Here is a 14,322-nt window from a genome sequence, read left to right as displayed (position 1 = left end):
AGATGTATGATGCTATTAAGATACTATTAAGCCCCTGAAAGATCTACAATGACATTAGTTCATCAAAATCCATGAGTTTTCTCCAGCAAGCAAGTCGAGTTCAAACAGCATATTAAAAACTTTGTGGTTCTCTGCCAAAGGCACAAGTGGGTTTTGACTGCTTTCTAAAGGCATCTTTTCTCATTCTTCAAGACTGATAGGGAAGTTTTTTACATGAAGCTAACCCAAACTCAGTGGCAAACGGTACAACTTTTAAAGTCAGAACAATCTAATTTTGAATTCTGAACAATTCTCTCATTATCCAGTTGGTCCTAAATTGACCAAGGAAACTCTAAGCCTCAATTTACTCATCTAGAATATAGAGATGTGTAAACTTCACAGTGACAAAGATTACAAATGAAAATATAGCATACTTCTGGATTTATAATAGCAGTTCAATAAAGCATAGGTACCATCCTCTAATTTTTTTCGACAAGTCGCTGGTCTCCTGGCAGCATTTTATAACTATAGAACATGGGAGCTTTAGCTTTGATCTTTTCTTCTTTCAATCATATAGGACTAGAAACAAAGAGAAGAAAACCCAGAGGAAGGTGAATACCTTAGTCCTTGGCTCCTCTGACCAACTGAAATGTAAGGAAGCTTGGCTGTCTGCCTGGATCCAGAATGTGTAATTATTTGTCTCTGGAGCTACGAAGAACCCACTGAGCCGTGCTCTGTGACATGGGGGAATGAAATTCAGAGTCAAGTGAAAGTAAATGAGGCCTTAATCACTGAGCCAACATGCAGTTGCCCTTGTACTTTGCTTTAAGGAAATGATGAAGAAAACCTGACTCTTCCACTACATCGGCTCTCCAAAGAATCTAGAAAGAACCTGCATCTTTCAATAGCTCAGTCTTCACATAGTCACAAGTCCCTTTGCAGTGGTATCATCTCTAGGAAAACCACAGCCGTAGCAACAGACAATATGGAGATGTGACTGAGAAAACTACCTGTTGCAGGCAGTATGGACCACAAACCATGGAAATAACCCAATCAATATTAAATATTGCTCTCACTAGAAGCAAGCAGAGCTCATTCATCACAATTTTTCTCTGAGCTTGCCAAATATCTGAAAAATATTTTCTGAATTAATAATAATTGTGGATCATAAAATAGTCAGAGAGTCAAATTGTTGAAGGTGTTAACAAATTCAATTTAAAAGTCCTCAAATGCAACTTTGAAAAAAATGTATACAATTTTATGAAACATTTTAAAAATGACACCATTTTTAAACTGTTTAAGATGAATTTTAAGAACTTTATATTAACGATGTTGTCTTAAAACTAATCAAACTACCTAAAAAATTCCAAAATATTTTCTGTTTATTACTGTTGAAAATCTTCAGATCATCAATATAAATAAGGTTTCAAATTTTCTCTAATGTGCATATATTATTTTCATCTAGAGCAAGCTTTATATTTAAAAATGACTTAAAGCTAGTTCTAATAGTGTATACCTATAACCCCAGAACTCAAAAGGCTCCAGTTCAAGGTCAGCCTGTACTACAGGGTAAGACCTTATCTGGCCAGCCTGTACTACAGAGTAAGACCCTGTCTCAAAAAAGAAAAAGGAAAGAAAAATGAAGAAAAAGAAGAGAGGTTTGCAAAAATATTGTTAAGAAATACATCACTAGAGTAATTTATCAGTTAATCAATATCTGTTTTTTTTAATTTGAAATTTTGAGATTTCAAAGAATGAGAGAGGGGGTGGTAGATGAATTACTGTAGGGCTTATAGCTCCAAAAATGACAATGTGAGGGGCAAAACTTCTAAGTTTTACAAGTTTTAAATAAGAGTTTTTAAGACTTTTGATGTGGTCTGACTCCTTTATAGACTGAATATACCTGGAAAGCTTTTCTCTAAATATTATTAATGCTCAAAAATACATAATAAGGATACATTTATGTGATACAGTGGACCACAAATAAATTCTTTTAAGCCTTAACCTGCTTGTTTATATCCAAGCTAGTAAGGCTTCCAGGACCCCTCTTTCGTTCACCATCCCTTTCTTGCTTGGCTTGCTCAATACACAAGACTCTCCCTAAACGATGCTTTTCATTCCCCATTAAAGTTAAGATCTGAAATGTCCAAGTCCCTACAGGAGGTCACATGACTGAAATTCACACTCAGGAGTCACTTAAGCAATTTGGAGAAAGAAGGAACGGATCCACCACAGAGTGCAAGATCCATCCCTGAGCAGAAACACTAAGAGAGCACTGAAGAAGCAATGTAACCAAAAGTATCAAACTTTATGTATTTTGAACATCACTTTAGAAAGCTCTAAATTTTGGCAGTGAAGTGTTAAGAAAGACTCAAACCTAACAAGAAAATCATGATGAAAGTTACTAGTACAGAAACCATACCTCACAGAGCCCACAAGATTCCCTGACTTTACACTGGACATCAGGTCAACCCTCAACAAGGATGGTTGTTGCAAAAGAACTGTTCTGCTACCTAGCCTGTGAATGGGATCCTCCCTCACACAATCCAAGGCCAAGTTTTTAAATCTTTCTTTGGCACATGGCAGATAATTAGTTTTACCTCAAGCGCATACCTGCATCAAGTTTTTTGGACTGCTGAGCCCAATGCTCCAGTTGATACTCATTTCCAAAGCAGATTATAAGAATTATAAAATACATGGGCTTCTCATATTGGCCAATATTTGACTATTCACCAGAAAAGGTCATCTAACCTCTAGCATGATCAACACTGGTTGAGGCCTCTGTCAAATACTCGTGTTGTTGAATTGGCTCATGTGATAAATAATCTCCCTAGAAATCTCACTCTCTTTCTTCTCTGTATCCTAGCCATGCCCTAATCCATTGATATGAACTCCCATTTTTCCTAAAGCATACCTGAAAGGTTGTCCTTCCTTTGACCAAAATCCAGATGGCGAACTGGCATTGGGGACAATCTGCCACCTGTACCCTGGGGTGACTTCAGTCAATGCCAAGCTCTCAGCAGCTTCTCCAACTTCAAAAAGAAGGCCTCGATTACCTGTAAGACACAAATCTCTCATAACCACCGGAAAGTTTCCCTACCCCCAAATCAGGGACTCCATTCTTACAGAGTGAAAGATGTTGCATATTCTATCTGTGAAGGCTCCAGACACCAAGATGGAATAGTTCTATTAGAGGCTCTATAGACACTAGGTGTGTTCTAGAAAGCAGAAGATATTCCTTGGATTGAAATTAGCCTCTTGGAAGGAAAGACTTGGTGAGAAAGAGTAAGAAGAGACAGTCTCAGAGGATCAGAGAGTCTTTTCAACGGCAGCACCACAGAAGAAAACTAAGCCCTAGAGACAAGAGAGGATGCTGCCTGTAGCAGCGGAGAACCATGTGATGGTGAGTTTGTGGCAAGACCTGCCTTTGTGCTTTCTGAAGCTAGAAGTGAACTTCAGCATCCTTTAAAGACTGGATCAGTCTGGAAATCCTATTCCATAAAACTCTCTTTACCAATAAAAAACGGCAATCACTAAATTTTTCAAGTGCTGTGACCTCAATTTGTGGACCTGCACACAGAGCCAGCTGTGTGACATGATGCTATTATGTGGCATTTTAAGTGATGTTTTACTTATTAATTATGTTTTATAGCAAGAAAACCTTGAGGCAAAAGTCATATGTGTGATTAATATTGGATACTAATTTTGGTTGAGGGTTAAAGCGCTAGACTTAAGTAGTTGTGCATCAGATTCCAGTCCCACAGCATTCTAGATGTGCAGTTTACAGGCCTTTGCTTCCACCCTTGTGTATTCATCCATTCATACATCAAAATGGGGCCAATAATAAATAGGCACAATACACAAGGACTCAAGGAAGCTTAAAATTCACATATAACAAGCCTGAAATATAGTATCAAATAAAGGAGCACAATAATAACTGTTATTGTTAGCTACTAATCTGTTCCTCATTGAACCCTAAAATGGATAGTAGATCAGCGATAAGTAGAAAACTAAGAGCCTGTGTTAAGAATATTATTTTAACTGTGGGTTTCTCACACTCTGCACTGGTGATATTTTAGACTGAGTGTCTTTGTCAGGCCTATACTATGCAAGGCAGGATGAACGTTTAGTGGCATCCTTTGTCGACCCACTGAATGGCAGTATCACCAGCACACCTCCAATATGTAACAGCAAAACCTGTTTCTATATATTGCCAAATGTCCCCTGTGGACAAAATCACCCCAATTGGAGAACCACTGCTCTGTGTGGTAATTTGTCCTCTTCCATGGAAGAGATTGCAAACAGCTTTTCATAAAGGGCATCAGTAACTCAAATAGCTGCTTTCGGGAAATTATCCTACTTCTACCAGAATAGCTAAAGCAGTAAACATTCAACAAGGGACCAAGCGTTCTGTTTCCTGCTGCAGGAAACACACATTCTCTCAATTACTTGTTTCAGTGGTTTTGGTTCCTTGGATGGAAGCGCTCCTTAAGTAAAAACTGTGGAGCTGGGAGCTCTGGAATTCTCAAGCCAAAGCTTTGCATGCATTTCCATGCTTCAGTGGCCCTTCTTTGGAAAGCTTTCATCCCCTTCAGGACAACTTTGTTCACAAGTACTGAGTCTCTCTGAGTTGACTCACTGCAACTAGTTTAACCATTAAGTCAGGGCTTTACGCACAGACCTACAGCTTGTAGTTCTTGACAGGGTGACATGCCAACCTTCCTTATTCCTTAACTATGCTGAAGCCTCCAGTTCTAATGCTTAGCAGAAAATGTTTGCAGCCAAGAAGTAGGAGCTTTAAACAGAAGAGGACAGGGGGAACCTGCTACTTTGCCTCCTCCATTTATGTCTACTGCAGGCCTATGCTGGTGGCAATGTCACAACAAATCCCCATTTGTGAAAGCAGCAGATAGAGGCCCACAGGGGGGATGTACAGCATTTAAATATACCCCACTATGTCTCACTGTCTGACCTCTCTGCTGCTGTTGCTATGAGCACAAAAGGGCACGCTCCACTGCTCCTGTCTCCTTAGACAATACACATACAATGATGGATCATATGCAGAGAGGCAGTTCGGGGATTCCATTCAGCAGCCACAGTGTGTTGGTTGTATTTGTGGTCTCCACTGAAGTCCACTGATTAGACATACAGCTGGGGTTAGGAGTGCAGTGCCACTCTATAGCTGAATAAATCGAAGATCTTTCTTGATATGAAAGCCAACAATGGCACTGGGGACCCAGTCAGTCACATAGCTGAATCAGAATTCAGATATGGTTCCTTCTACTCTCTAGGCTTTTGTAATGAAGCATGCAAGTGGAGAGTCCATTGAGAAGCCCTGGTGACTTCCTTACCTGCCTGAGGAGCGGTGAGTCTTGCTCCTTTTCCTGGAGCCCTGGTGGTGCATTCAATCTTCCTGGGAGACACGTGTCTAATATCACATGGAATGCCTAAGAAGATTTTTTCAAGTTCATACATATATGCATATAAAGGCATACATATATTTATACACACAATGGAAAGACTGAAGTGAACAGGCATCTCAAAATGATCTCACCAACTAGAAGAGCACCCCATATGGTGGGACAAAAGATTCTAGAAAGGTACCAAAAGGTTTCCCGAAGGGGCATTCTAGAGGACTTTGCATGGCAAATGCCCACCCATTCCTTCTAAAAAGGGAATGTGAGAAGGATTGTTTTTTAATAAAAGTAGACCTTTGTAAAGAGACAGCTGTGCTTTTATTTCTCTTCATCCCTAGGATAGGGATGTATGTGTATGATGAACCTGTCTACACCACATCCTGCTGCCGTGACACATTTGTATGGTCCAGGACAAAAATCTTACCCTATCCCCACCAAATACAACTGAAAGACCTTCAGGACCTCACATACTAGAAAGGGCAAAGATAGGTCCCATTACATGACTCAGTGAGTAAAGGCAACTGCCACCAAGCCCAAGATTGACACCTAGTTCCTATATGGTGGATGGAGAGAACCAAGTTATCCCACAAGTTATCCTCTGACTGCCACACAAGCGCTGTGGCACATGAGGATGTACACACACACACACACACACACACACACACACACACACAGAAAGTAAATGTTTAAAAAAATTAAATATTCCCATCATAGCTCCAAGCCATAAGAGATACTTAAACTTCTACAGCATTTAAAACTGAATTATTTTCAGCCATTTCAGCATAGATACCTGCAATGGTAACCTGGGCAGAAGTGTCAAAGAAGTCCCCTGTAATGGAGATATCTGTTCTTCCCCCAAGGCTTCCAACTTCTGGAAACACGGATAGGATTTCTACAAGAGTTTATTTTAAAATTTAAGCTTCCAAACATAGGTCACAATATGCTCAAGAAAATACGATAATAGAAAATACTGTAACTTACTTCTTACATTGTAGGTCCAAGAACATTTGGAAATTTTGTAATAACAATCATTTTTAATCATATAACAAAAGACTATAAATGTATATTATACAGGACCAGTATTTATAGCTAAGGTCGCTCAAAGTATTAGCAATGCCCTTACATCCTTTGATTGTTCCTTAGGAAATCTGTCTCTCCATATCAACGACCTAATTTAACAGCAGGGAAGAGTAGGTGGTGCCACAGGAAGAATCAACCATGAATACACTGGGCAAGGCTTCCATTACTCTAAGCAGAAAAAGGAATAACCCATCCTCGGTTCTTCCCCATGCTGCAGGCTCTTTCCCTGGGTGCACGTAACCTCTCACTCACACTTCTTTCAAGCTGAACACTCTATAGCAATATGAAATGCCCAAAAGAATTTCATGCTCTTTCATCCTTTAAATATTTTATTTTTATTTTTGATTATGTGTATATGTATGTAGAGGTTTGTGCATGTGGGTGCAGTGCCTGAAGAGGCCAAGAGAGGGTGTCAGATCCCCTAGAGTTGGAGTTACAGGCAGGTGTGAACCAAGTTCAGATCCTCTAAAAGAACAGTAAGTATTCTTAACCACTGATCCATCTCTCCGGCTCCTCATCCTTTCTTTAAACACTGACAGTTTAAAGTTTCATTCTCTTTAGAAAAGTGGTGTTCTCTGATAAACTAAATGTAGATTAAATACAGGAGCTAATCATGAATGGTTACAACTTCAAAATATGAATCTTTTTTAAATTTTTTCTTTGACATTTTCATATATGTACAAAAGGCAATCTAATTACTCTCACCTTTCACTCCTGCTAACACCCTGTCCTCCCTACAAATCTTTCTCACAAGAAGTTGTTTTTGCTTTCTTTTGTGATGCATTGAATTTAACCAAGGTGATGTTGTTTGCTGTGGGTTTGGAACTATCCCTTAGAGTTTGGCAGGCTCACCAGTGGGTACATAATTAGAGACAATTGTCTCCCCTGCTCCAAGAATCCTTCAGTAACCAGTAGTTCAGCAGAGGGAAAGACCTCGTGAGTCCCTCATCTAGCCATAACTGATGACAAGGCCGGTCTTGTGCAGACCCAGTGCAGGTAACTGTAGCTTCTGTGAGTTCATGATTGTAATGTCTGTGTTATCTCAGAAGACAGCACTTTGCAGCCCTTCCCCGTATCTAGCTCTGACATTCTTTCTGCCCTCTCTTCCATGATGTTCCCTGAGCAATAGAGGGGGCGATAGAAAAGTCACTAAGCACTCTACCATCCCTTATTCTCAGCACCTCAAGCAGCCATGAGTCTCCCTACTCGCTACTGTCTTAAAATAGCATAACTGCAAATATTTTGTAGGTTTTTTTTCAACATTCATACAGCACCTACTCTATGGTATCCAAATAGAAAGATAAATGCAAAATAGTTCCTGTCTTCAAAGAGGAGAGTATAGTAAGGAAATGCAGATAGATATACATAAGTATAATTATGTTTCAGGTCAGCAGAATTAGAGTCTATGAAATAGAAGTTTAAAAATGGGATGGGGTACAGAGTATTTAAAAAACTTTCTGAAAATAATATCTGAACTGAGTCTTAAATAATGATTTTAAATTGACCTAGTAAAGCTAGGCATGAAGGCACACACAGCCCCAGTCCTGGGAAGGTTGAGGCAGAAATGCAATAAATTCAAGGTAGCTTGTGTTATATAGTGAGATCCTGTGACAAGAAAAAATAAAATAAAATAACTGACCACATGAAAGGGAGAAAGAGAGGACATTGAAAGCAAATAATAGCCGGAATATGGAGAGAAGAAATTGAACAATGCATATAAGTACCGTTAGAATGGGGGAAGGGGAGCTGGAAAGATGGCTTGGTGGTTAAAAACGCTGGCTGCTCTTGCAGAAGACTCAAGTTCAATTTCCAGCACCTACATGCCATCTAACAACCATCTGTAACCCAAGTTACAGGGGATGCAACGCCCTCCTCTGACCTCCATGGGCATTGCACGACACAGGTGTACTTATATACAAGCAGGTAATATACTTGTATGAATAAAACAATAAATAAAAATATTTTTTAATTATGTGGAGAGGGATAAAGAAAAGGAGCTGGAGAAGCAGATAAGAAGCAAATAGAAAACTGGGTTATTTCTCACAGGAGATGAGAATGCTTAGAGGTTGTGCACAGTGAAGAAGCATCAGATACGCTTGAAGCCTAGATTGCTGCTGGCTGTAGATCTGTAGGGAAAACTGTCAAGCCAGAAGCCCCTTATACATCACTGTAGCAAGCTGTGCAAGAGATGACGGGGTCCAGAACTGCACAGTGGTTAGAGATAAAGTAGATACATCATATTTAATAAGCATATGAGAAATAAAAAGGAGAAATTAGTGATTGCTTGAAAATAGTCATAAAAAGGACAACAAAATGTTGAATGATTTCAAATATTCTTCTTTCCATCTTCTTTAGATAGTCTTTAGAGTTTGAAGCACCAACACCACGTTGTTAATTTCATATATGTTTAAACAAGGCTCAGAAATGCTGAGGAGCTTAACAAAGCTGATTAGTGACTGAAAGCCAATCCTTAAGCCACAGACACTTTATGGCTGTTCATATCTACTTTCTCCAAAGATTTTTCTGCTATGAAAAAGTTCATGCCTGTGAGTTTTCATTCCAAGAGATGTTATAAGCACCAACTCTGTCAGCATGCCCAGCATATCAGGTTCCACAATCATAGAAGAATTATACGGAATTTAAGTGCAGCACACTTCCTAAAGTAGACTGGTTATGTGCATGACTTTTGAACTCGTACTGCAAGTTATTTTCCCTCTTAATTGTTTCTCATCAATAAAATAAGGGCATTGTTACCTATCTTGTGGTTAAAAGAAATAAATATTGAAATTATGTATGTCTGGTTGTCTTGTTATGTCTGTCATTAAGTACATCAGCACGGGTGCTTCCTCAAACCTACCCTCAAACATATAGGTATGCTGTTGAAAAGCAAGAGTCAGAATTCAATGCCAATAGAATAAGCTTTCATGCAAATTCCCAAATTTCAGCATTCTTTTTTCAGTATGAAGACTTACTCATCAGAGGGCAACACCATAGCTTAGCATCAGTACATGCATATTATAAAGTGTTGAATGAATGCCCAGAGATGAGACATTAGTGTAAACAGCAAGATGTCCTTTTAGGCTAATATGTAAACTTCCTTCTGTTTTTTTAGGGAGATAAAGTGAGGCATGAATATTCTTTCTTTCATTCAATCTATATCCATAGGCTTTATATAAGGCCTCATTGAATGCACAGCCAACAGCAACATAACTGTGTATCCACTAAGAGCAGACCACATCTACTTCAGTGGTCCCCAGACTGTACTGGCACTGAAAAATTCCTGTGGTGTAGTGACATGGAGCCTACTGTAAGGACATATCACATATGCACTCCTCACACAGTATGTGGTGATTCTTGTGTAAATAAACTTATAACACCCGTTGGAGGGAGATGAATGAAGGGAATAAGGGAGTGAAAATACTAAAATTCATTATATGAATTATGAAACCATGAAACACTTTAAAAGTTTGAAAATAATTTTAATAAAAAGTATAATGCAAATGTATACATTCCATAATATTTTATACAATTAATAAAAATGATGGTTACATGTTTATTATAGCTATTAAAAATGTGAAATTAGCCGGGTGTGATAGCACACACCTTTAATCCCAGCACTTGGGAGGCAGAGGCAGGTGGATCTCTGTGAGTTCAAGGCCAGCCTGGTCTCCATAGTGAGTTCCAGGCCAGTTGTGGCTTCAGGGAGACCCTATCTCAAAAAGACAAAAAAAAGAAAAAAGTGATATCATTGATGCTTTGCTCTGAACTTGACAACCAGACTTCGCTATGAATGCCATAGTTCTTAGAATCAACACTCCCCTAATTAGTTGCAGTTTCATTGACTATTTAAGTGTTTAAGGCCATTATTGCTGAATGGTTTGTTAAGTAACCGTTCGTCTAGATCCAAATCACAGACAAGTTACATTTTTTATTTTTAAATATAAGTTCCAGTTCCTTTCACATGTGAACAAGAACCCAAGGAACACTAATTTGCTGAAATGAATACACAGAAAAATGAATATTATACATATTATCTTGAATTCAGATTGTTATGAAAGATGGAAGAAGCAGTGTTTGTCCATGGCAGCGTCTGCCCGGGACATGTAATGTTCATGTACGTATCTTACATATTGACAATGTATTTACTTTTTGGGAAAGTTGTTTGAGGCATGAAACAAACTTTTAAACCTCTCCATCCCAAAAGAAATAAATAAAACAAACATCTTGGCCCACCAAATAAAATTATAACAATAATAAATAATAATAATAATATTCCCTACTTTTCAGTGTCATTTTATGGTGTGATACACATGCTTATTTTAAAAATTCCCTATAAAACAGTATGCTGCATCACACTAACGCTGGCTTCCTATATCTCATATTTACCTCATCTCCTGCTCACATCAAGGGGTCACATTGAATGACTGAGACGCAGCAGCTACATTTGTGTGAATGTATGCTGTCACGCACGCACAATGACTAGCTCATCTAATGGCGCATTTCTCAGAACATCTGTAAGTGATGAAGGACTACGGGAACTAAATCTGACACAGATACAATCAGTTAACTTCAACCAAAACCAAAGGGCCATAGACAAACTGCTAGAAGAAACAAAAGAAGAGTCTAACTTTGAGTGTACACCAAGGAAAGGGATGAAGAATGCAGGATGGTTTGAAAGCATACCTGAGTGTGTCTGATACAGGAACAAGTCTTGTTTAGCACTGATCAGCCATGCATCCTTATGCACCATTGCCCTTCAAAGCAAAACAAAATTTTACTGTATAAAATACCTAAGATTACATTTTTTTAAATTGGCTGCCTGGAAGGACGTTCACAGAATAACCTCTAGAAACCCTTATTAACAGTTTGGATACCAGCTCCATTTGATAACTAGAAAACAGTATCAATGGGTCAAAGTTTGTTTTCTCATAGATGAAACTATTGTGTGGGAATAATCCCTACTTCATGAAATGTCAAACGTATTAAATGGAATTGTGAATGTAAAAAGGTCTAGTTTTGACCTGATTTAAAGTAAGTATAGAGTAGATTAGTTTTATTCTTGAGAAGAAAGACAAAACAGAGCCATAGTTTGAGCTGTATAGCTATAGTTAATGTGTTGATATTATCACAAAAAAATTAGTATCAGTTAATCAATACACTTAAAAGAGAGCATTTAGCAGAACAAGAAAAGAAATACGGCACACACAGAAATCCAGAATCCTATTTTATTTGTTTCTCCAAAACATGATTAAATTTTAACTCTTTCCAACTTGAAAAAGAAAATTCTTGCATTGATATGTGTTTCAGTAAATTATATCCCACTTAATATGCACGTGACAGTTTTAGACATTGCACTTTAGTATTACCCAAGAGCTAATTACCAAAAGTCTGCACCATTCCTATATTGAAGCCTAGAGGTGAGACAGAGCGCAATGCTTACTCAAGTAAAAGAAATCAGTGGAAAATTTTGTTATACTAGCCTGGTGTATAATTGAAACTATCTATTATAAAGGTTAGAGAACATACAAGATAAAACAGATAATACAAGATAAGGATGGATTCCTCTACCCCAGTTACTTACTTCCCTTTGTTAAATACTGAAAAACTAACATTCTGGGAACCTGAAACACAAAGAGACAGAATTCAATATAGAAATCTGCACAAATCTCTTGGGTCAGGATATTACTACCATAAACCAAAAGCTCTAATATCATCATTAATATCCAAGCCTGGAATTTCTTTAATGGTGCCCAAAGTAAGTATCTCAAAAGCTTAACACCATCAGCAAAGTGGACTTCCAATAAGAAAAGGACAAACGTGACATTGCATAGCAAGTAAGACCTCAGTCTTAGATTTACAATGAGCATGATGTAAATCTTGACTGACAGCATTAATATTCTCACTTGTAAAGTGAAAAATACTTTCGCCGACCACATATGATGATTGTGAGGACGAAATTTGTTTAAATGTAAGTGGTTTTGTGTAGTGCTTTTAGGAGATACTTTGATACTAATGATTACTATTCTCCTAACACCAACCAGTGAAAAATGTGGGGTTTTTTTTTCTTTCTGGATACCAAGAAAGAAATGAGTGAGTCTTTAATCAGATGTCACTTCTATAACAGACCGATGTAATTGCCTTCCACACTGCACTGCACAGTCCCAAGGCCATGTTCTTCCTGGATATGAAAGCTAAAAAGAAAAAAAAGACACCAGAAAGATAACTAGGCTACTCAATTCAGAATTTCCAAATCCCTAAAGAAAATAATAAATAAAAGTCAAGTTAGCCAGAGAAAATTGACACATACTGAAAGTTCAATGTTATCATTGGTGCAAATACTTAACAATAATGTGAACTAGAGTTGTCAATACGTAAGCTGTGTGTCAAATGCAATATGGGAGGTAACAGTTAACTTATACCTAACTTCCATTTTGTCTTTTCTTTCCAAAATCGATTTTATTACCCAAAACAGCCGATCTCAGGCAAACAAACCGAAGACACAAGAAAGAAACTGTAGTAGAGAATTTGTCTCCACGAAATACTAGTCCCAAGAAGTCAAGCCATAGAACAGAATTTTTGTAGTAACCCCAAACAAAATTAATCCACCCAGTCCAGAGTAAAATAAAAATCTGGTCAAATTGTGGCCACATGAATGGGAACATGTAGACATTCATTTAAAACTGTTTCAGGTGGGACTAGGGAGAAAGTTCAGTGTTCAAAGTGTTAGCTATGCAGGTAGGAGGATGGAAGTTCAGGCGGGCGTGGCAGCAGCCTCTGGACCCCCAGGGCAAGCTGGCTAGTAAGACCGGTCATATTTGATCTCTAGACTTGATCGAGAGACTGCCTCATAGAATGAGGAGGAAGAGCAATCCAGTATGATTCCACATATCAGCCTCAGGCCCACACGCATGTACATGGGCACTCTCACACACATATGCCCACAACATAAAAATGTGCATACACAAACATGCATATCACACACACATGAAAAATGGAAAAAGAAATTGTTTGAAGTGTTGTCTGCTTTGGCTGGTCATTACAGGTACAGTAGTCAGGACCATGGATTTTGGAGGCTGATTAGTCAGGCAAGATTACAGTCTCAGCTCTGATGTTTGCTGTCTAAGCAACTCTAAGCAAATTTCTTAACCTCTCCATATCTCATCTGTGAAGAGAGAATAATGTGGGTATACATATCACAAGATTTCTAAGTGGCTTAAATGTAGAACTTTAGCCAATCTTTCGTATAGACTGATCCCTTAGTAAGTAGAACCTATTTGTTTTCAAGAAAGGTTGTAGGTTCCACTTCAATTTATATTTTGAACCAATTATTTTGTCTTTTCCAGAAGTTAAGTCTAAAGGCAAGACTTATGAGTGGTTTCTATTTTTATAAAGGATGCATGTCTTCCACAGGGTAGTTGCACATATGAACCACAGCACTTATGACAGCATGTTTAAGAACTGTGCAAATCGAAGTCAAACAGGAGCCCAGCATGGATGGGGAGGTGGGCAGAAAGCCCTGGGCATAGCTGAGGATCTTTTGGCAATTGATAGATGCTAGGAAAGGGAGAGTCAGTTTTCATGCCTCATGTGACTATTGGTAGATTGGTCACTCTCCAATAGATAGAGCCACACCCAGGAGCACTGAAAACACAGAGTATACTCAGTAAGCCCTTCAAAAAAGGACAAATAAGCCAGGTGTGATGGCGCATGCCTTTAATCCCAGCACTCAGGAGGCAGAGGCAGGCAGATCTCTGTGAGTTCAAGGCCAGCCTGGTCTACATAGTGAGTTCCAGGCCAGCTGGGGCTACAGGGAGACCCTGTCTCAAAACAACCAAAATAATAATAA

The 14,322-nt window shown here is 38.5% G+C and overlaps 1 protein-coding gene across 1 annotated transcript in view; it reads right to left on the bottom strand.

The window, feature by feature from the left end:
* Pkhd1 (PKHD1 ciliary IPT domain containing fibrocystin/polyductin) overlaps positions 1–14,322 on the bottom strand; it is a 563,112-nt gene that overhangs the window by 531,341 nt on the left and 17,449 nt on the right. The window contains exons 9-15 of the mRNA XM_008825215.3: positions 12,603–12,667; positions 12,058–12,097; positions 11,160–11,230; positions 6,187–6,288; positions 5,331–5,426; positions 2,894–3,035; positions 599–713 (exon numbers count right to left, since the gene is read on the bottom strand). Coding sequence (XP_008823437.1) covers positions 599–713; positions 2,894–3,035; positions 5,331–5,426; positions 6,187–6,288; positions 11,160–11,230; positions 12,058–12,097; positions 12,603–12,667 — 631 coding nt within the window. The remainder of the gene's footprint in view (positions 1–598; positions 714–2,893; positions 3,036–5,330; positions 5,427–6,186; positions 6,289–11,159; positions 11,231–12,057; positions 12,098–12,602; positions 12,668–14,322) is intronic.

This window comes from Nannospalax galili, unplaced genomic scaffold, assembly GCF_000622305.1.
Source record: "Nannospalax galili isolate Female #2095 unplaced genomic scaffold, S.galili_v1.0 scaffold329, whole genome shotgun sequence".
NCBI lineage: Eukaryota > Metazoa > Chordata > Mammalia > Rodentia > Spalacidae > Nannospalax > Nannospalax galili.
Note: the sequence above shows the minus strand (reverse complement) of the source record. Positions and strands in the feature narration are given on the sequence as shown.